Source organism: Otolemur garnettii, unplaced genomic scaffold (assembly GCF_000181295.1).
Source record: "Otolemur garnettii isolate 467f Iridium unplaced genomic scaffold, OtoGar3 scaffold00095, whole genome shotgun sequence".
In the NCBI taxonomy this organism is placed as follows: domain Eukaryota; kingdom Metazoa; phylum Chordata; class Mammalia; order Primates; family Galagidae; genus Otolemur; species Otolemur garnettii.
Genome location: NW_003852490.1, coordinates 3,910,436 through 3,932,523, shown reverse-complemented (window position 1 = coordinate 3,932,523; position 22,088 = coordinate 3,910,436). Strand labels below are relative to the sequence as shown.

The 22,088-nt window shown below is 35.9% G+C and overlaps 1 protein-coding gene across 2 annotated transcripts in view; it reads right to left on the bottom strand.

Moving 5' to 3' along the window:
* Positions 1–22,088, bottom strand: part of PRKD3 (protein kinase D3) — an 89,986-nt gene that overhangs the window by 18,940 nt on the left and 48,958 nt on the right. For both annotated transcript variants that reach the window (XM_003795682.2, XM_023516673.1), the window contains exons 7-14: positions 19,035–19,112; positions 16,330–16,513; positions 14,897–15,020; positions 12,586–12,663; positions 10,724–11,000; positions 6,857–6,909; positions 3,004–3,076; positions 160–266 (exon numbers count right to left, since the gene is read on the bottom strand). In XM_003795682.2, coding sequence (XP_003795730.1) covers positions 160–266; positions 3,004–3,076; positions 6,857–6,909; positions 10,724–11,000; positions 12,586–12,663; positions 14,897–15,020; positions 16,330–16,513; positions 19,035–19,112 — 974 coding nt within the window. The remainder of the gene's footprint in view (positions 1–159; positions 267–3,003; positions 3,077–6,856; positions 6,910–10,723; positions 11,001–12,585; positions 12,664–14,896; positions 15,021–16,329; positions 16,514–19,034; positions 19,113–22,088) is intronic.

The following is a 22,088-nucleotide window of genomic DNA, read 5'->3' as shown; positions in this document are numbered from 1 at the left end:
TTTGGCAGGTCCGGGCTGGGGATTCGAACCCGCCACCTTAGGTGTACGTGGCTGGCACCTTAGCCGGTTGAGCTACAGGCGCCGAGCCTAGACTCAGGTTTAAAACTGATAAATCAAAAATTGAAACTTACACATTCTTTTTAGAACAATTTTTTTTACCTGTAAAATAGCCACTTCATTACGGAGTTGACTTTCTTGTTTTGTAGGGAATCTCATCTTATCAATTACTTTAATAGCCACATCCCTTCCAGTCTTTCTATGTTTTCCTATTAATAAAAGAAAAGAAGCAAACTGATAGCTCACATATAATTTGAAAGCTTTGTTAGGAAAATGTTTACAAGCTGAAATTTGTATATATTTACTCTTGTTTTTTTTTCTTTTGGCTCATTTTGTTTCTTCTCTACATGAATCATATACCCTCCCCCCGCAAGAAAGGAAGTTCCATTAAGAAATAGCAGAAAATTTGAAAGAATTTATGTGCTGGAAAGTAATCTACTTTGTTAAATAAACTACCCTGACCTAGTCTTTAGAAAGACTGTCAAAATAGAAACAACTGTACTAAAGAATTAATTTTATTCTAGGCCTACTGAATCAGCATAGTGATTTAACCACATATTCCCCAAACTCTGAGTTCTTATAATTTAGAATCTTGATACAAAAGATATACTAACAGCAAGTCTGCAATAAATAGCCATTTTCTCATTAATTAATTCAAAATAATTGGTTGGGTTATTTTGTACCCAGTAAGTACAAGGCATTGTTTTAAATGCTATAGATTAAGAGGTGAAAATGGCAGGTATATTTTGGTATTTGTTCCCTTAAGATGTATATGACTCACTGTTCTCTATATAGCTATTTACCTGAAAATAAATCAGACCTGTCTCAAGGACATAATCATAAAAGTCTGACCACTTGAAAAGACTAGACAAATTCATACATATTTGGTAAGAATTTAAAGGTAGACAGACCAGTTCTCTGTCCTTCCAATGAGAAGAGGTCCTCCAGAGATGTCATTAGTCTTAAAACTGACAAATTTGAAGTTCTAAGCCACAGATTTTATATACACATGTGAAATCAACATATTTTATGGGTGACTATTATATGTCAGACATAATGCTAGGTATTAGGAATACAAAGACAATTTTTCTCAGTCTATCTTCAAATATAGTTCAGTAGGAAGACTAAACCCAATATACCGTAGATACTATCATAACGCAGAGGTATGTACGTTAGGAGTAAGAGTACCAAGGAGGAACAATCTGTTTCATCTGATGGAGAGGTAGGGATGGAGACAAATTCTTCATGGAGGAAGCCCTTTAGTTGAGACTTGAAGTATGAATAAATGTTCACTAGAGGGACAAAGGGATGGAGAAGGAGCAGAGGCAAAGGTATGGAGGTGTGCGAGTATGACTGCAAGACAGAAAGCACGAGGGTGTTTCAATTAGACAGGAGGCTAGAGAAGCAAAGTGAAATCATAGCAGCCTTCTATCTTCTGCTAGGAAAACTGGCAATGCATGTGTAGACAACCACTTAAGGGCTCCAGGTGAGGTAATACTAATATTAGATGTGAGTTTTCTGAAAAATTCACTCCAAGAGTGGTGTGGAAAGAAGGCAAAGCTGAAGGCAGAAAGGCCAGTGAGGAGACCAGCCTTGGCAAGAGATTAAAAGGTTTAACATTTCTTTTGTATCTTGGATTATAGTTTATCAAGTACTTTTATATATATTAGGTTTATATGTATTTAATATTTGAAATCCTATAATCTATGCAGGTCAGGTTTTATTAGCTCCACTAAACAGATGAAGATACTAATGTGCAGTAAGATTAAATGATTTCATCAATATCATAAGTCACAGAGTTGTATAAGCTTTTAGCTCTTCAGTAAGGTGACCAGATTTTAACATTGGTAAAGCGGGACACCACTGGGGGGTGGGGGTCTGGGGGGTGGGGCCTGACAACAATGCAAACTTTGATAAGCAGTTCTTGATAATCAGTTCTCAACAATTATTTGTTATTATTAAAGTTTAACATTATAAAATTAATAAAAATAATATAAAATGCATATCCTGGCGAAATAGCCACATGGCAGCTGAAAACCATACATTCCATTCCTGTTCTCCCATGTTCCCTAATTCTTTCCAAAAATTGGGGCTTTTTTAAATGCTGCAGGATGCAAGACAAATTGTTAAAAATCAGGACTGTCCCACCAAAAGTGGGACATCTGGTCACCTTACTCTAGGGAGGGGGGGCTACTTGTTTGTTCTAGACAGCTTGGCTCCTTTTGAGCTAATTGTCCTTGCCTAGAAGCAAAGGAGGGAGCCAGTCTCCTTCTGATACCTTGCCCAGGAGGGGAGTAGGGAGTTTACATTAGCCTTTTCATTTCCAAATGAAGTTACATTAACCTCTTCATTCCCAAATGGAGTTACATAAACCTTTTCAGCAGCTGAAAACTGTGTATTCCCTTCCCATTCTCCTGCTGTTCCCTAACTTGTCATGCATTCTTTCCAAAAATCCGGACTTTTTTAAAACACCAGGGGACATGGGACAAATTGTTAAAAATCGGGACTGTCCCGCCAAAAGTGGGACGTCTGGTCAACTTACTCTTCAGGTTCCATAGAACAATCATGCCAACAGGGACAAATGTTGCCAATTGTGTCAGAATATACTTCAATGAACAAAGCCCTCACAACCCAACCTGAAGTTGAAATCATTTTTATCCCCACACAAACATCTTTATGAGCTATAAGAAGAGATAAAAGTAAGACTATTGTAAAACAAATTTTATGATTCTTTGTCACTTTTTTAAGTTTACAGTTGAAATTAAGGAATGAATAATCAGTTACAGTGTAAAGGACTTAGCTGAAAGGATACAGCTTTTTCAAAGTTTTATCAAGCAAAAGTTCACTTGACAAAACTGTTAGATAACAAAGTAGTTGGTATATGTTTTAATTTCCCCAATTTTTCTATAATATATATATAATATACAAAAGGCTACAGTCGCTCACCTCCATAAACGATGCCAAACTGTCCTGAACCAAGCACCTCGTCTGCAAAGATCTGGTAAACAGTACTGATGTCCTATCAGGAAAAAGGAAGCAGTATTATTCACCTGTATAAAACAATGTCAACATGTCCACCTCTCTTCATTCAAATACTTAAATACATTTCTTTTTTATGTTAGAGGCAACTAATTTTCATAAAGTACAAATTGTTTTATGAACTTAGACTTATATGTTCTGGAAAAGGTTAAGCCCAAATTTTATACTATGGTTATTAATGTACAACTATAAATGTATTCTACAAGAAGACTTTCAGGAGAAAATGCTTTTAATTTAAAACTTCGTCAATCTTTCCTTCCTGCTCTCCCCCTCCCTTTTTTTTTTTTTTTTTTAAACTTTGTGATGTTCCTGTCAGAATATTCATGCACTAATTGGGGATGTTTAGTGTTAAGAGTTTGATGAAAGAAAAAGTGGAGCTCCACTTAGTAGACCCACAGTTAAAGACAAAGCAATTTTGGAACTCTTCTTCTGGAATGGCCATCAGAGCTGTTGTACAAGGCCTAACAATACAGTTCACAAACTCATCCCAGTATAAGTGCTTTGTAGGGTAGACTAGCTGTATGTGTCAATACATAGCTTCCTAAGGGGAATACTTTGAAGGTGACCACAGTGATATTTATTTTTAAGTTCCTGCGGGATCAAAGTTGAACTGTCATGTTTTGGTATTCTTTCTCTCCCCCAGACTATGGTATCTATTCTACCTCCTACCAGGACAAGAGACTCAAAGATGGTATCATTGACATTTTCTACCTCCCACAGCACTACTAGATACCCAGCCTTTATTGCAATCTTAGAAATTCCAAACTCTGTAAGTTGACCATGCAAGGGACTGTAACAAATATAGGAAACTACTATACTGATAGGTACATGTTTACATTCTTCTACAGTTTTTATTAGAGAATATCATGCAAAATCACACATAATCAAAACACAGTAAAATCATACATCCAGTATCATAGAAAATCAATACATTTTCTGTATTCTTATGGTTTAATCATTCATTCTGAAAAAAGAGTCAACCTTGGTCTAAAGAAAGTACTTTCAACACTGGCTACACCACTCCCCAAACCTGGGCATTTTTCCACTTCAAATGACTTTAACTACTTTATCAGATGCCTGACATCTTCTTAATTTTGGAGTCTCTACAGTTTGTCATCCTCACTTGCTTCTGCCACTTCCTTAGCTGCTTCATGCACTTTTATGTGTCTGTACTTAGGTCAATATTGCTTGGAAAACTGCTTCTGGATCAGGTTAATTACAGGTTGCCACCTCATCATCCATTGCAATAAAACCTTCAAAATCTACTACTTCAAATTTCACCATGAGAGAATGACTCTCTGATGAGACCAAAACATTATGTTCTTGGCCTGTGACAAAGCCAACTTTCTTGAAACACTGTATTGATTCTCGTTCAACTTCATTCCAAGCAGAACTGATCCAGAGGACAACATTCAGAGCATTAATGATGCAGTGAATGAAGCTGCTTCCACAGGTAGACCCATAGGTTTGTGTTTTAGTAATTACTCACTGTAGGAGCTGGGCTTGGTAGTGCATTTTAAATGTTTTGGATGATGCCTTGGTCAAAAGGTTGGATTTCTGAGGTCATGTCTGGAGGCAGAAATTTCAGTGTCACATTAGTGAGATGATTTACTTGCAGGTGGCCAGGTTAGTAGTACTGTTAGTAGAATAGACCATTTCTTCTTCAATTCTTGGTTGATACATCTTACCTACTCCTCAAAATAGGGTACCAGTCATCCATGTGCATTTGTTTGACCTCCAAACAACAGGGAGCTCTTTGGGCTTCAGGTTCCTGAATGCACGTGAATTTGCCAATTCACGATTCTCCAAAGGTTCCCCTCTGGTTGAGCTAGAGCAAAGTAGAAATGTGGAACGTTCTTTGGAAAGTTTTTCACTCTTACATTTGTCACCCTTAACGACGAGGTTCCTATCAGACATTGCCTTGAAAAAGAGTATGCACTTGTCAGCATTAAAGATGTTGTCATCTTTGAAGCCTTTGGTGAAATCTGGGGACTTTCTGATGAATTCTCCCATAACTTCTAATGGAACTTCTTTAGAGGCACCATACAAGACTTTCTGGAAAGGCTCATGTCACAGTTTAAATTTCTCACATGATGCTTGGAAATCTACCACCCTGAATTTCTGTGTGAATATTTTAGCAACTTCCTGGATTATCAGCCTGGAGATTTGGGCATTAACTATTCTCATTTGTTTGAACCAGCTTCATGTGGTTTCACTAACTTCACCAAGAGAAGTTTTCCTCTTTTTTCACTGTAGATCTTTGTTTTCTTCACCATATCTCTTCAAATACTCATGTTTATGTTTTTTGATATTGCTAACTACAGTCTTGCTAACACCAAAATGTTCTGCTGCCTTTCTTTGGTTGCTGCTTTCCAGAAAATGTAGAAGATCAACCTTTTTCTTCAATGTCGGCTCTTTTGAGTTCTTAGTTCTTTTCTTTGGGCCATCATGTCTTAATTAACTATAAAATTGTTCACTAATTGTAGGATGTACCTACAACTCAGAACAGCCCTTCATGCTGAAAATCTTCCACAGCACATGATAAACAAGAGGATATTAGGTCTAATCCAACACATGGTAATAATAAGACATGAAATACTAATGGAAAAATAATACATCTAAGGGGCAAAGCCCAAACCTTCTACTTCTTGGTGTAGAGTAGATTCAACTGGATATAGAGGGTAAATGAATATCATGTGTCACAGTTTAAGTGGTGAAGATGCAACATACAGAGGTTAGTGTTCTACTGAGTACATGTGGTGCATGTCCAGTCTGTGAAAATTAGGTCAACGTAAGGAGGTGGTCAACTAGGGAGGTTCTACTGTATTTATATGTTAGAGAACTATAATAGTTGGATGCCCCAAGAAGATGAGATTTTTATCAGAGAAATTATATATAGCTAGTGAGCAATTTTCTGAATTCTTTTTCTAGCCCTTTTTCCTTCTAATACAAGGGTTGGCAACTTCAGCTTGTGAGCCAAATCTAGCCTGCTGCCTCTTTCTGCATGGCACTGATCTAAGAATGGTCTTTGAAGTACTGGACAAATCAAAGTACTTTGTGACGTGATTATTGTATGAAATTCGAATTTCAGCATTCATAAATAAAGTTTTATTGGAACATAATCATACTCATTCATTAATGTATTGCCTATGGCTGCTTTCTTGCTACAAATGCAGAGTTGAGTAGTTGTATATGGTTTGCAAAGCCTAACGTATTTACTATTTAGCTCTTTAAAGGAAGTTTGCTCGTATCTGTTATAAAACCCTACATATACAGATAAATTTAACTTATTTACTTTTCCTTAAAAGTATCACATTTCCTCCTTCCCTCTATTTGTTCATCCTGTTATCTGTACTTGCGTGAAATGTTGTTTCCCAATCCTCAACCCTTTGGCACTTCTGCCAAAAATCCATTTCATCTTTTAGGAATAGCTCAAATTCCACTTCCTTTAGGAAGCTTTCCCTGATGACCCAGTAAGAAGTGACTCTGAACTCTTTGAATTTGTCTATCATTTTGTAATATCTGTTGTCATTTTTTCTAATAAAAAGTTAACTTCATTTATGTAATTTTAAAAATCTGCCTTAGTTTTCCTCCATAAAGCAGAAGTCCTTAGGGAAGTTATCACCCAAAAAGTCTAGCCTAGTATCTTCAGGCAAATTGCTTAATACTCTGGGCTATGAGCATTTCTCTAACAAGATTGATTTTATTTTCCTAACTTCAATCACCTACTTTGTACATATCAGCTTTGATAAATACTTACCACATTCTCCTGGATCTGACAATTAGACACAGAGATGCTGGTTGACAAATCTTCTGTAAAATTTAAGAATGATGTATAAGAAAAGAACAAAACTATTATAACAATATTAATATCTACTGACATGTCAAAATCCATGGGATATCATACTGAAAAAACAGATGAGCATGCAGTTAATATAACACAATTGTGTACATTAGATTGGTTAAGTAAAATTATGACACATCTATAGAATTCCATCTAAACATTAAATAAATGATACAAATCTAGAAAGCTAGCCATGACATATTATTGAGTTAAAAATGGAAGTTGAAGGGCAGCAGTGCTTAAATTAAAAGCAAAAATAAAAATATGACTACTTCTGGCTCGGCGCCTATAGCTCAACCAGCTAAGGCGCCAGCCACGTACACCTAAGGTGGCGGGTTCGAATCCCCAGCCTGGACCCGCCAAACAACAATGACGGCTGCAACCAAAAAATAGCCAGGCGTTGTGGCGGGCGCCTGTGGTCCCAGCTACTTGGGAGGCAGAGGCAGGAGACTCGCTTGAGCCCAGGAGTTGGAGGTTGCTGTGAGCTGTAATGCCATGGCACTCTACCCAGGGGGACAGCTTGAGGCTCTGTCTCAAAAAAAAAAAAAAAAAAAAAATGACTACTTCTAATAAGTGGAGTTGGGAAAAAAGGATTTTAATTTATATACACGCCTATACTGCTTGCGCTTTTTTTTTTTTTTTGAGACCAAGTCTCAAGTTGTCACCCTGGGTAGAATGCCGTGGCATCACAGTTCACTGCAAACCTCACAACACCCAGCCATTTTTTGTCTCAGTTGTCATTGTTGTTTAGCAGACCTGGGCTGGGTTTGAACCTGCCAGCTGGTGCCCTACCCACTGGGCTACTGGGCTATGGGTGCTGCCACACTTGTATTTTTTATAACATAAAAAGCATGCATTACTTTCATTAAAATATTAAAAATTAGGTAAACCTTTATACTGACATTAAAATATATGTTGTATATTTAAATAGTGGATAAAAGCAAGCTGCAAAAAGTACACAGAGAGTATGATCCCATTCTCTAAAAAAAGAAAATTTAGCAGATAATATAGGCTTCCCTTACCATAGTTCCTTCTTAAATCAAGACATATATACGAAACTGTTAATAATTTTTTGAGGGGAGAAATATAGGGTTAGAGTTATATGTATATAGCAAGGACTTTCTCATTTTATATTACATATTTCTGTAAAGTTGAAATGTTATATTACTTTGGTAAGCAAAGAAAATAACTGACAAGAAAAAGAAAAGGGAAACATGAAAGTAAGCAAGAGAATGAAAATCAAACATCTAAAATCTGAGACAATTCAAAGAAACTGAGATAGGAAGTTTCCTTTACAATCTCAAATATAAAAACATAAAACATCGTTAATAATATAAGCAAACTATATATCAAAACAATACGACTATCAAAATATATATTTTAAAATATTAAATCACCAGAAAAAAATTTCTTTTTCTTTGAGATACAGTCTCACTATGTTGCCCTCAGTAGAATGTCGTGGCATCATTTCATAGCAACTTCAAACTCTTGGGCTCAAGCCAAGTTCTTGCCTCAGCCTCCTGAGTAGGTGGGACTACAGGCACCTGCTACTATGCCCAATGATTTTTAGAGATGAGGTCTCCTTCTTGCTCAGGCTGGTCTTGAACTCCTGACCTCAAGCAATCCTCCTGTCTTGGCCTTCCAGGGTGCTAGGATTACAGGTGTGAGCCACTATGCCCAGCCCCAATTTTTTTTTTTTTTTTAATTGAGACAGTCTTAACTCTGTTGACCTGGGTAGAGTGCCAGGGTGTCATAGCTCATAGCAAACTCAACCTCTTGGCTCAAACAAATCCTCTTGCCTCAGCCTCCCCAGTAGTTGGGAAAACACATGCCGCCATGACACCTGTCTACAAACTATTTCAAAGAATTCAAATTTTAAATACCAATAATTAAGAGACTGCCCAACATCAAAAAAAAAAAAAAATGCATGTGTCTAAAACTGCTTTTCAGTAGTTCCAGTTTCCCAGTTTAAGTTACAGTACTGATTTTCTTTCAAAGGCTTCCACTATCTAGCTCCATCCAGTTTTAATTTCTCACACTTCCCAGGAGAATCTTATTCTATATCGTAAAAAGGACAACAATGACAACACAGTAATCTTATCATTTAACGTGCTAGGCACTACACTAAGTGCATTATATGCATTTATTATTCTTCCCACTTTAGATTAGAGAACTGTAGCGTCCAAGATCACATAGCTAGTAAGTTACAGAACTGGGCTTTCATCCTCCAGAATTTTCACTCTTTAATTCTCTTATAATTTGGCCTTTAGATAAGACTCTTAACCCTAGGGAACAGGTCTATGGATGGGCTTGAGAGGGTCTCTAAACCCCTGAAAACTATATATTAAAAAATATGTAAATGCTCATATTATTTTCTGAGTAAACACCCCTTGGCTTTAAATAGAATGTTGCAGAGTTTTGTCTAATCCCCTCAACTTAATGAACCATTGTGAAGGCTCAGCACCTGTAGCTCAAATGGCTAAGTCACCAGCCACATACACCAGAGCTGGTGGGTTTGAATCCAGCCCCAGCCCACCAAACAGTGACAAGTATAACCAAAAATAGCCAGGTGTTGTGTGTTGTGGTGGACACCTGTAGTCCCAGCTACTTGGGAGGCTGAGGCAAGAGGATCACTTAAGCCCAAGAGTTTGAGCTTGCTGTGAACAGTGACGCCACAGCACTCTACCCAGGACGACAGCTTGAGACTCTGTCTCAAAAAAAAAAAAAAGAACCACTGTGAAATATTCATCTACTCCCCCAAATTAGTAATAAACATCAAATATTTACATGGTCATGACCCTCATCTCTTTTTCCTCAACTATAGTATTACCCCTCCAAACCTCTCATTCAACTCTGCCTATGCAATTCCTATCTGATGTCCAAAATCCAAATCAGGTCTTGCTTACTCTTCCTATCCATATCTGAGTTCTCTGAGTAATGTACTATTTATTTTTGCACTACACTGCTTTATGCTACTATCTAAACATATGTCACATCTCCCTAAAGAGTTCTTACAATTTCCATACTGCTTTTGTATTCTAGCTTAAAGTCCTGCATAATGCCCAGAAAAGTTGCACAAAATAATACAGCTAAAGTGGAATGAACTATATTTAACTGGTTGATACTTATTTCAATTTAAATATATTTCTCTAATGAATTAATTTTGTTTCCCCATAAACAACACAATGCGAATGGGGGGAAAGTAGTATTATATTATGACCTTCTGATTGTCAACTGTTCACTTGAACCTTTATCAAATTTAGGTTTAACTATATAAACTGTGTTGGTATAGAACATGCCTTTCAATAATTTTTTAATATTTTGGAATGTTTTAATATAGTATGATGTGAACTTTTAATACTTTATTACTTGTTTATAACCCATGATGAAATAAAATTATCACCAGTAGTACACTCAATCCGATGAGACTTCATGAATGCTAAGGACTGTTCTGTACCTTAAAGGTTCTTTTTCATTTAATCCTGATAACCCTAAAAGTAGGTACTATTGCAGAGAAGTAAAGTACTTGCCCAAGATCATGTAAGAGGCTGACAGACCCAAGAATTTAATGCAGAGAGACTGACTTTGCAGCTCAGGTCTGGGCACGGGATGTACACGATATATACTATAGTCAAAATAATTTTACAGAAGAATTAACTAATGGTATTGGTTTCTAAAGACAAAACTTAAGATGACACCGAAAATACATAAAACACAACCATGTCCACAAAATGCTTAAGAACCAAAGAGAAGAAAAAGCCATCAAAAAAGCTTATTGCTTACTGTGATCTTTCCCTTGCCCTGGAGAGGTGCAAACACTTGCTTGAGGGGTAACAGGCATGAGAGCTTGGCGAATTGCCTTTTCCCAGCTCTGGGCCACATCAAGTCCAACTCCAGTGGCAGCAAGAGCAGGACTGGGAGAGCTGTCCCCATTGTTCTCACCAACAAAGTATACCATAGTATCAGTGATGATTTCAAAACAGTGTGGGTTGCTGCCTTGTGAAATATTTGTGAAATCTCGTGGTGAAGATATGCGGAGAATTTCTGAAAGTGGAATTTCCTGAAGTAAAAAATTAAGTATTGGAAAATATGAATACATTTTTATTTTTACTTTTAGATACACTACAAAATCAAAAATGTGCATTTCCACAAATGTCACTAAGACAAACACAAGTATGGAGTATACAGAACACATAGTCAAGTCTTATGATAGTGTCTGCCTTGAGTGATTTCAATGTCAAGCAATGCCAGAGGTGAAGAATGGAGCAGATGACTAAGCCGATGATTCGGGCCTGTAGCACATCACTACGATGCAAACAGGAGAGGACTTAGAAGGATAAGTTGCTACTATATCCAACACCTGTCACTTCCAATTGTCATTAAATTCACTCTACAACTCCTTATCTAGGGGCTACAGTCTGAAAGACATAACTACAAAGTAAGTAACAAGCAGAAATAATGGCAGAAAAGCAAAATCTTGAGTTGGTATAGGTTGTTTAAACATTTCATTGTGATACCGTCCCTTCAAGTATACTGTAACAATAATTTGTGTTTAGTTCACCTCCTAAGGCAAAAAACATATTTTTAAAAAACCCCACCAGCTCAAAGCAAATCATTAGTTCCCATTCTCTTTCTTACTGCGCTACTGCTATACTTATAATCTTCTTTGGTGCCACAGTGTATGAAAGCAAAAAGGGAGACAAGCCAAGCAAGATTGTAAAAAGGAAATGAAGGGCCAAAATAAGCAATTGGGAACTGGACGCTCAAGTAATGTGGAAGATGGGAGAAACACCAAATACCTTCTTGCCCTGATAGGCAATGATCACGGGACGTTCTAAGCAATCCAGCCTAAATCACATTATCTAGAAGGAAAGCAGCAACAAGCTGAGGCAAGCCAAAAACAATCTTTGGTAGGACTGCCATGGAGGGTTGGGGAATAGTTGCTTCAACAAGGAACTTAACAGTGATTTTTTCTCTTTTTTTAAAGTGAGACAGAGTCTCACTTTATCGCCCTTGGTAGAGTGCCATGGCGTCACACAGCTCACAGCACCTCCAACTCTTGGGCTTAGGCAATTCTCTTGCCTCAGCCTCCCAAGTAGCTTGGACTATAGGTGTTGTGGTAGTTGTCATCATTGCTTAGCAGGTACAGGCCAGGTTTGAGCCCACCAGCCTGGGTATATGTAGCTGGCACCCTAGCTGCTAAGCTACAGTTGCTGAGCCCTTAACAGTGATTTCTATAAGTCATATTAGGCCCCATCGTAATAGGTATATTCAAATATAACAATTAAGGACTATTATTCAAATATATTTGAAAAACATACAGTATTTTAATGTCTACATATATATTTTTTGAGACAGACTCTCACTATGTTGCCCTGGGTACAGTGCTGTTGCATCACAGTTCACAGCAACCTTAAACTCTTGGGCTTAAATCATTCTCTTGCCTCAGCCTACCAAGAAGCTGGGACTACAGGAGCCCGCCACAACGTTCAGCTATGTTTTTTTTGTTGTTGCAGCTGTCATTGTTGTTTAGCAGGCCTAGGCTGGGTTCAAACTAGTCAGCCTGGGTGTATGTGGCCGGTGTCCTACCCACTGAGCTATGGGTGCCGCCTAATATCTATATTTTTAAAATGTAAAATCATTACCTTATAATACTTTGATCCAGATTCATTTTGAAATAATGTTAGACATTTACTGTCAAGTCTCCAATAATGCCTCTTTCTCTGTAAAATAAAGATCACAAAGCTGTGAAGTTTTAAAATCATGATTCCTCTGAAGTACCCATACTTCCCTTTTCATTTCCATTTGTATGTTTGTATTTGTGACTGTTTAAAATTCATGAGGTTCAAAATTCTGACAACATAAGGATACCCAGTGAAAAGAAATCATTCCCACCATCACTCATACTCCACAACTCACCTTTATTCTAGGCAAGCAATGGCATTAGATTTTTGTGGAGCTTTTTAGAGAATTTTATGCATGCACACATAAATACATCTATTATGCACATACATAGATATATATACACACACATAAATATGTAATTTACCCACAGGCTATATTTCTAGAAGTTACCCTGCTGGATCAAAAGGTATGTGCATATAAAATTGTTTGATAGTATTCAATTACTCTACACAAAAGTAGACTCAGTATATAGTCTCATTGGTAACATGATAGTACCTATTTACTCACACCCTCACTAATGCAGTATTGTTATCAACTTTTTGATCTTTGCTATACTGAAAAACAACTAGTATTTCAATAAGTGTTTAGATTGATATTTCTTTTCTTATAAATAAATTCAAGCTCTTATGTATAAGTCATTTATATTTCTTGTATTTTCACGAACTCTCTGTTCATATTACTTGCCTATTTTTCCACTGCTACTGTCTTTTTCTTATGCATTTGTTTACATTCTTCACATATTATGGAATTATCTCGTTTAGAGTGTGAGTTGAAAATATTTTTTCCAGTTTGTCATCTGTCTCTACTTTTGGTTTCTGCCATGTAGAATTTTTTTATGAGATTGAATTTTTTTGATCTTTTTTTGCTTCTTTCCAACTGAGTTTATCGATTGATCCTCTCAAAGTTTCTTCTACTGATTTATTCTTTACATTCAAATCTTTAATACAGATTAAATAATAAAGATTAAATCTTTAATCTTTAAGACTTATATGTGAAGTGTGAGATATGTATACAACTTTTTTTTTCTATATGGCTCTATGGTTGTCCCAACACTATTGAATTATCTATCTTTTCCCCTGATGATTTGATAAAACATCTTTTGATATGCCAATGAATTTCCAAATGTATGTACCTCACTTCAACTTCCATTTGGAAAGATATGAACTACACACATAACTGTAGTCTATGCTATTGTCACCATATAAAACTTCAGGCCAAATAAACGTCCTGAGTACTTCATTTTATTCTTTCTTTTTTTCGAGACAGAGTCTCACTATGTCGCCCTCGGTACAGTGCCGTGGCATAACAGTTCACAGCAATCTCAAATTCTTGGGCTTAAGCAATTCTCTTGCCTCAGCCTCCCAAGCAGCTGGGACTATAGGCATCCACCACAATGCCTGGCTATTTTTTATTGCAGTTGTCATTGTTGTTTAGCTGGCCCAGGCTGGGCTCAAAGCTGCCAGCAGTGGTGTATGTGGCAGGGGCTATAACCACTGTGCTATGGGCGCCGAGCCACTTCATTTTATTCTTAAAAGGTTTACTAGAAAGTTGCTTTCTGTAATCTATTCAGCAAATTTTAAAAAGAGTAATAAAACAGTAGCACATATTTATTGTGTGCTTACTGTAGGCCACATACCGTTCTAAGCTTTTCTCATATATTGACTCATTTGCATCTCTTAGGTAGTTACCATTATCATGCTGATTTATAGATGAGGAAATAAGACAAAACATAACTAACTTCACTAAGTTCACATAGTTTTAGTAAGTTACAGAGACTTAGGTAACCTAGCTCCAAGCTACTGTTCTTTAACTACTACTCTATGTTGATTATTCAAATTTACTCATTCCATAAGTATACATATCCTCTGCTAGTTCTAAAAAATTACCTGTATGTTTACAATAAATTAAAGTGTACATAAAACCATGCTTTGGTTTTCCTACCTTTGGTAATAACTAAGATAATTTTTCAGATTAGCTGTTTTTCCTTCCATCTTTATTTGTAGAACTTGGTGTGTTCTGAGTAATTAGTCTTTATATGGCAAAATCCCAGACTCTTTTTAAATCTTCACCAGTTTATAAAGACAATGCATTAATAGTTCGCCTTTTAAAAATTATTTACAAATGTAACTATAATTTCGATGTAACTTTTACATACTACTATGGTGTATACAATGTTAATATATATTTCATCCTCGTTTGGATTTTAAAGTTCATAAAATCAAACTCATTCTAAAGTTTTACTAACATATTACATTGTATCTGGTTACTGACCAGGTTATCCCTGCTGGTGTAATGGACCATCCACCCTTCCTTCACCATTGTGCTGCTCTTCCTCTTTGTATGCTTGATGGATTGCACAACTCTCATTAGTGGAATGTTATTGCTTGTTGATGGACTAAAAAATATTTAAAATTTATGATAAATATTTATAATTTTGATTCATAAAATCATATAAATACCATACTTTCACAATGTTTTCTTTTTAGAGATAATTAAGCTAAACTTTTTCAAAATACCTTAGGAGAAAACCCCAAGGCCTTTAGAAGAAGAAAATAAATAATTCCTATTATATAGATACATACTGATTATATTGTGAATCCTCATTATTTGGCATGAATGTTTCCTGAGGGGGGTGGGTGGATTACAAAAATACAAGAAAACAGTAAGCAGAGCAGAAAACATCCTTCTCAACTGGAAGATATAGAGTCTGAAAAAGCACCTTATTTGGTTTGCTGTTTAATTTTTCCTACCCAATGCAGCATGATAAATTAGCAAATTTACAAGACAAAATACAAGTCTACACTCAAATTTACGGGGCTCAAATGTCAATTCAGTCAATCATGATGTCAGCCAAAAGTACTTCTAGCAGAAGATATTTCAAGGAAAATGATTTACAGATATTAATAAAAAAGTAATGAATTAAATTAAGATAACAAAGTATAGCTGTAGAAAAAGAGCCTAAAATATGTTTCTCATCATGAAGTGCTCATGATTAGGAAATAAGCTATGTTCTATAATAATCTCGAAACTGGATAAACATGAAGTTTAGTTAATAATGGTAATGGTAATAATGGCTATAATTTAATGATAAACCAAACTAAATAAATCATGACTCGGCCATGTGAGACTGAAAAATTACCCATTTTCTTTAAATGGCTCTTTGTTGGCAATAAAAAAAAAAAAACTACCAAAATGATAACATTTTATGACAAAGTAGTAAATCCCATGAGATACAAAAATTGTATTTCTAGAAACAGTCCCACAGTGTTTTTACCAAGTTCTAACAGATTAACTGTGGCAGCATGAAAATTGCCCCCAGGTTCATTACAATCACGTTTGTACAACATTCTCAGTATATACTTTATTACTGTTTCTGCCATCTCTACCTGTGTGAAAAAGCAGTTGCTTTAACACTGCAGGCACTTTGTGGTGGCTGTTCTACATCTAGGTACACCCTATTTAAACTAAGTATTTTCCTTTATAAAAAAATAAGAACAAGAATTCTCAAACCTTCCCATCGTGAGTGGATGGCCAGGGTGATGTAGTTTATTTCAGAAATACTACATTGCATGTAAAAGAATTAACCACACTTTAATTAGAATTTAAACTACACTTAAGAGTCAAAGAGATGTAGCTTTTTCTTAATGAGATCCTGAACAGACTATGAATTGGGACATAGCTTGCAATACCTACATATGTGTTACCTGATTGTTTTAACAGCTTCTTCATCTCTTTCCACATCAAGATCAGATGGATCCAGGAAAAACATTTTATCTTCTGGGGGAGATGGCTCTTCTGTGTCATCTAAGCCCCGGCTACCCTCACTACTCAAGTCATTACTGTCAATGTCCATTGGTATATCAGTATCTGTTCCCAGACTGGAAGGTTCTGGCAAAGTTTTAAATGAGTTTCAAGAGTTTTATATTAATAAATTACCAATACATCTAAATAAGGCAGTCTATTAATTTTTTTAAAAAGTTTTAAAATTCATAAAATATAAAACTAGATCTTTGATCCAAAATAAAATATTTCTTAAAATATAAGGAAAGATCTTTGATTCAAGATAAAATATTTCTTAAGGAAGATATAAAACACACAAGTCATAAGGCACAAGGCTAATTAATTTGATTATATTAGAATTTTAAATTTCCATCCGACAAAAGATGCTATAAGGAAAATAAAAGATAAGTTACTACCATTTATATATATATTTTGAGACAGAGCTTCAAGCTGTTGCCCTGGGTAGAGTGCCGTGGCATCACAGCTCACAGCAACCTCCAACTCCCAGGCTTAAGCGATTCTCTTGCCTCAGCCTCCCAAGTAGCTGAGACTACAGGCACCTGCCACAATGCCTGGCCATTTTTTCTTTTTGGTTGCAGCTGTCATTATTGTTTGGCGGGCCAGGCTGGATTCGATCCTACCAGCTTAGGTGTATGTGGCTGGCGCCCTAGCCGCTTGAGCCACAGGCGCCAAGCCCACCATTATATATATTATGATCAACTGATTTTTGACATGCCAAGACAATTTGACGGGGAAAGAACAAATAGTCCTTTTAATAAATGGTGCTGGGACAACTGATCTCTGTATGCAAAATAATTAAGCTGTTCACCTTCCTTAAACCATGTAAAAATTAACTCAAAGCCAATCACAGACCTAAAATGTATAAGCTAAAACTATTAAGCTTGTCAGAGAAAACATAAAATAAATCTTCATGATGTGGGGTTAGGCAAAACATTTTTAATAAAACACCAAAAATATAAATGACAAAAGACAAACTAAACAAATTAGACTTCATCAAAACCACAGAATTCTGGTGGTGACTGTGGTTCAGTGAGTAGGGTGCTGGCCCCATATACTGAGGGTGGCGGGTTTGAACCCAGCCCCGGCCAAACTACAATAACAATAAAAAAAGTAAATAAATAAAAGTCTTAAAAAAAAACCCACAATTCTGTGCGGCAAACAATCTCTTAAAAAAGTGAAAAGACAGCCACAAATGGGAGAAAATATTTATAATCATAACTGAAAAAGAACTAATATGCTGAATTATCAACAACCTCTGCATATCTTTAACAACAAATAAATTTAAAAATGAATGATGCATCTGAAAAGGCAACTGACAGGGGAAACACCCCAAAATAACTAGTAAATTTGAAAGATGCCCAAATACTAGTAATCAGAGAAATGTATATTAACATAAACAGTATTTCATATCAATTTGTCAAAAGGCAGAAAAGTACAACAATATAAATAAACTATAAATTGAGAACTTTGGTCATTTAGAAAAATTGTATTAATTCAATTAAAAAAGAAAATCAATCAATGGTGTCAATGGTGTTAACCAATGCTATCATCTGAATGTTCATGTCCCTCTGCCCCAATTCATATGTTGAAATCCTAAATTCCAAGGTATGAATTAAGTGGTAGGGACTTTGGGAGGTAATGCGATCATGAGGGCTTAGTCCTTTATTAAATATGCCCAATGGAGCTCCTCTGCTCATTCCATCACATAAGGAGACAGGTAGAAGGCACCATCTATGAATCGGAAAAGGGACCCTCAGCAGACCTAGACTCTGTCGGTGCTTTTAACTTCCCAGGTTCCAGAATTGTAAGAAATAAATTTCTATTGTTCATAAGCTACACAGCCTTGTTAAAGGAAAATTATGCTGAAAGGTTAGAGTCCTTACTTTTTTTTTTTTTTTTTTTTAAGACAGTCTCAAGCGGGGTAGAGTGCTGGGGCATCATAGGTCATAGCAACCTCTAACTCTTGGGCTCGAGTGAACCTCTTGCCTCAGTTTTCCTATTTTTAGTAGAGACAGGGTCTTACTTTTGCTCAGGCTGGTCTGGAACTTGTGAGCTCAAGCTAGCCACCTACCTCAGCCTCCCAGAGTGATTACAGGTGTGAGCTATTGCACCCAGCCTAGTGTACTTCACTTCTTACTTCCAAAAAAGGTAGCTGCCCTGCTTAGTATTATCCAGAAAAGAGGTAAAAAAATGGCCTTGAAGGGAAAATATTTGAAAATGATTATTTAACAAAGAAACAATAAGGCAGGATGGTGTGTTCTAACAACTAAGAACTAAGGAGCTAGATCACATGGGTTCAAATTCCAGCTCTGCCACTTACTGGCTCTACCTCAGGAGCAACTAAGTCCTTTTATGTCTAAAGATGAAAGAGGATATACACTACCGCTGGTTACATTAGACTACAAAGTGGTAGGTGGCTAGAGGAAAGATGGAAAGACACAAATACTAATAAATGTAGACTGTCACTGATCTCTGTATTTTACTTGATTAGTGAATCAGACAAAAACCTAAAGAAACAAAGTGAACAAACTATGCAAATGTTATATAACTCTTGCAAAGAAGAATTGTGACCTTTTCTGATTTCACAGATATTAGGAAAGAATTTTACCTCCATTGAAAGTAACCTCTCCAAGGCAGTCTCTTGGTACTTTTGATGCACAGCGTTTATGGCAATTGAATTTGCAATCTAAAATAAAAATATTCAGTTTACTAATTTACATAAAAAATCAGGCAATATCAGAAATGGTTAGACTTTCTTTAAGTCACTCACAGATGGAATAGTGATAAAGATGATTTAAAATAATAAGCTTCTACAAGTCCTGTAACACCCACCTCCCTGGCCCCTGGACTCAGTTTCTTCATCTGTACAATGAGATTAGTACCATTTGTACAACTGTCAAAATGTGATGGCAGCTTCATGTTTCTTTTTCTTACATTCATCTTTTTACACTCCCCATAAAAGTTTCTCAAGCTGATTAAATTCCTATTCAACATATGTTGAATACTATCATATGTCAGACCCCATGATAGTATTAATGTTCACTGCTATGATTTAATAAAAAAAAAAAAGAAAGGAAAAAAAACCAACATATGTCAGATACATATTTTCAATTCCTAAGTATTAGGACTAGACACATATGCAGACAAGAGATTAGGATCCAACAAACATTTATCGGGAATTGAGTAAGGGCTTTCACATACAACCCTGTAAGGACTGAGCTCATGCATGAGGTTTCCCACTTTTCTTTCTTTTTTTTTTTTTTTTGAGACAGAACCTCAAGCTATAGCCCTGGGTAGAGAGCTCACAGCAAATTCAAACTCCTGGGCTTAAGTGATTCTCCTGCCTCAGCCTCCCAAGTAGCAGGGACTACAGGCGCCCGTCACAATGCCCAGCTATGTTTTTGGTTGTAGTTGTCACTGTTTGGCAGGCCTGGGCTGGATTCAAACCCGCCAGCTTTGGTGTATGTGGCTGGCGCCTTAGCTGCTTGAGCTACTGGCACCACCAAGGTTTCCCTCTTTTTTTTCTTTTTTGCAGTTTTTGGCCAGGGCTGGGTTTAAACCCGCCACCTCTGGCATATGGGGCCGGTGCCCTACTCCTTTGAGCTACAGGCACCTCCCCAAGGTTTCCCTCTTTTACATGATGGTTCTTTTCAGCTTACAAGAAACCTTAGAGTTGACATCACTGCAGATCAGTCTCAAATAGAATCTGTATAACTCAGTACTCTCAAACTGTAATCTCCAGACCAGCAGTTATTACTATAACATCACTGCACATCAATGTCAGGTACAACACCATATAAGGCAGTAGTTCTCAAACTGTGGTCCCCAGACCAGCAGTATCAACATCATTTGGCAACTTGTTAGAAATGCAAATTCTTGGGCTCTACCCCAGATTGACTATATCAGTAACTCTGGGAGTGGGGCTGAGAAAGTGTGTTTTAATGAGCTCTTCAAGTGAGAGCAAGATTGAGACCCACTGATGTAACTATACCTAGCATCACCTTTGAAATATATCTACCGGCAGTAACTGGATAAAAATAATTTTTTTCAGTCCTGACTTCGAAAGCTTTTGTAACCCTTGTGAGTCAAGGAAATCTTGAGTATCACGCTGACAGCACTGGTTGAAGGTCATTATAAGAAAAAGTCCTATGAAATTAATTATTTGGTAGATGATGATAAAATTTACATTATATAGCATTGTTCTTAAGACCTTAGGAAAAATTAATACGATATTAATATTTGTATCTCTCACACAATAGATTTGTTTCTTATCTCATGAACTTTAAAAGTTGTAAAAACAAGATTTCCATTTTCCCTTTGAAAATTTAAAGCCAAGTTTGTGGGGCACCTAACAGCAAGTATGTAAGTTCTCAAGGCAGACGTTTTAATTTCTCAATGTCCTTGCCCATGTTTTTATTAATTTGTTTATGTTTTTGTACATTTCACATATACTTTGAAGCTGCATTAAAGTTTAGATATAGTAAAGTATAAAATAGAAAGATAAATGAATGGATGAATGAATTCTTCAAACTGTATATTTCCTCTAATGGTTTACCTTAACTAAATCATTTTTTTCTTTCTTAGCTTGACAAATGAATGGAAATAAAAACTATCTAAGCATCTTAATTCAAACTATAAAAATACAGATTTCACTGAAATAAATTATGATTATTTTTTATTGATAACTGAAGTACCCTATCTATATAGAAATAAAACCTGCCATTTTCTGAATTAGTAAGTAACAGAACATTATTCTTCTAAAATCCTAAGAAGTTAAATAATCCAATGGCAGAATTAACAAGCTTTATTTAAAAATTCATTAACCTACACATTTACTATAGTTCCTCTAAAAAATATTGTACTTTTCTGCATAAAGTTTTAAAAACGTTTCTGTTCTATTTAACAGGGTGGCACTATTAACCACCTTTACTATGATTATCTGTTGACTATAATTTGTACATCTGTTACTAATGTTCTTTCCCAAAACATTTCTCAGTGGCTGCTTGCCAATATACTTTTGTGTTGATATTTTAAAGTATTGATTTATGTATTAATTCATATTCAAAGCAAGCTATTTAAATTAAATCCCAACATCTAAATACGCTTGCCTAATGGTTATTAAATATCTCACAATAAGTGGTCTCATATGCTATTATATATTGCCAAAAAAAGCTTTCTTATATACTTAAGTTAAATTTATATACAATTATCTTACCCTATGTTGCAAGTAAGAATTTACTGTTATAAAAGCCTCAACCTTAATGTTTTATTTAGATCACTTAATAATTCAATTCTACAAATAATTCTAGTATATCAAAAAGTATGGTACTAAGAATTGCTACATAAGTACATGGAAAAAAAAAGTACGTAAGATTATAGCTAGGCTACTTATCCTCATCTTGGTATAGGCATACTTTTACCTAATTAGATAATTAATAATCTAAGATATTTCAGTTGTCTATTTTAGTTTTCACTCTATTGTACATTGCTGAGAAAATATGAAACAAAAAAAAAAATCTTAAAAGCATTATATAAACAACAAGTTATTCCATTATTCTATTAAAAAACTTGGTTCATTAAGAAGTGTCTTGGGGCTCGGTGCCTGTGGCTCAAGTGGCTAAGGCACCTGCCACATACACCTAAGGTTGAGGGTTCAAGTCCA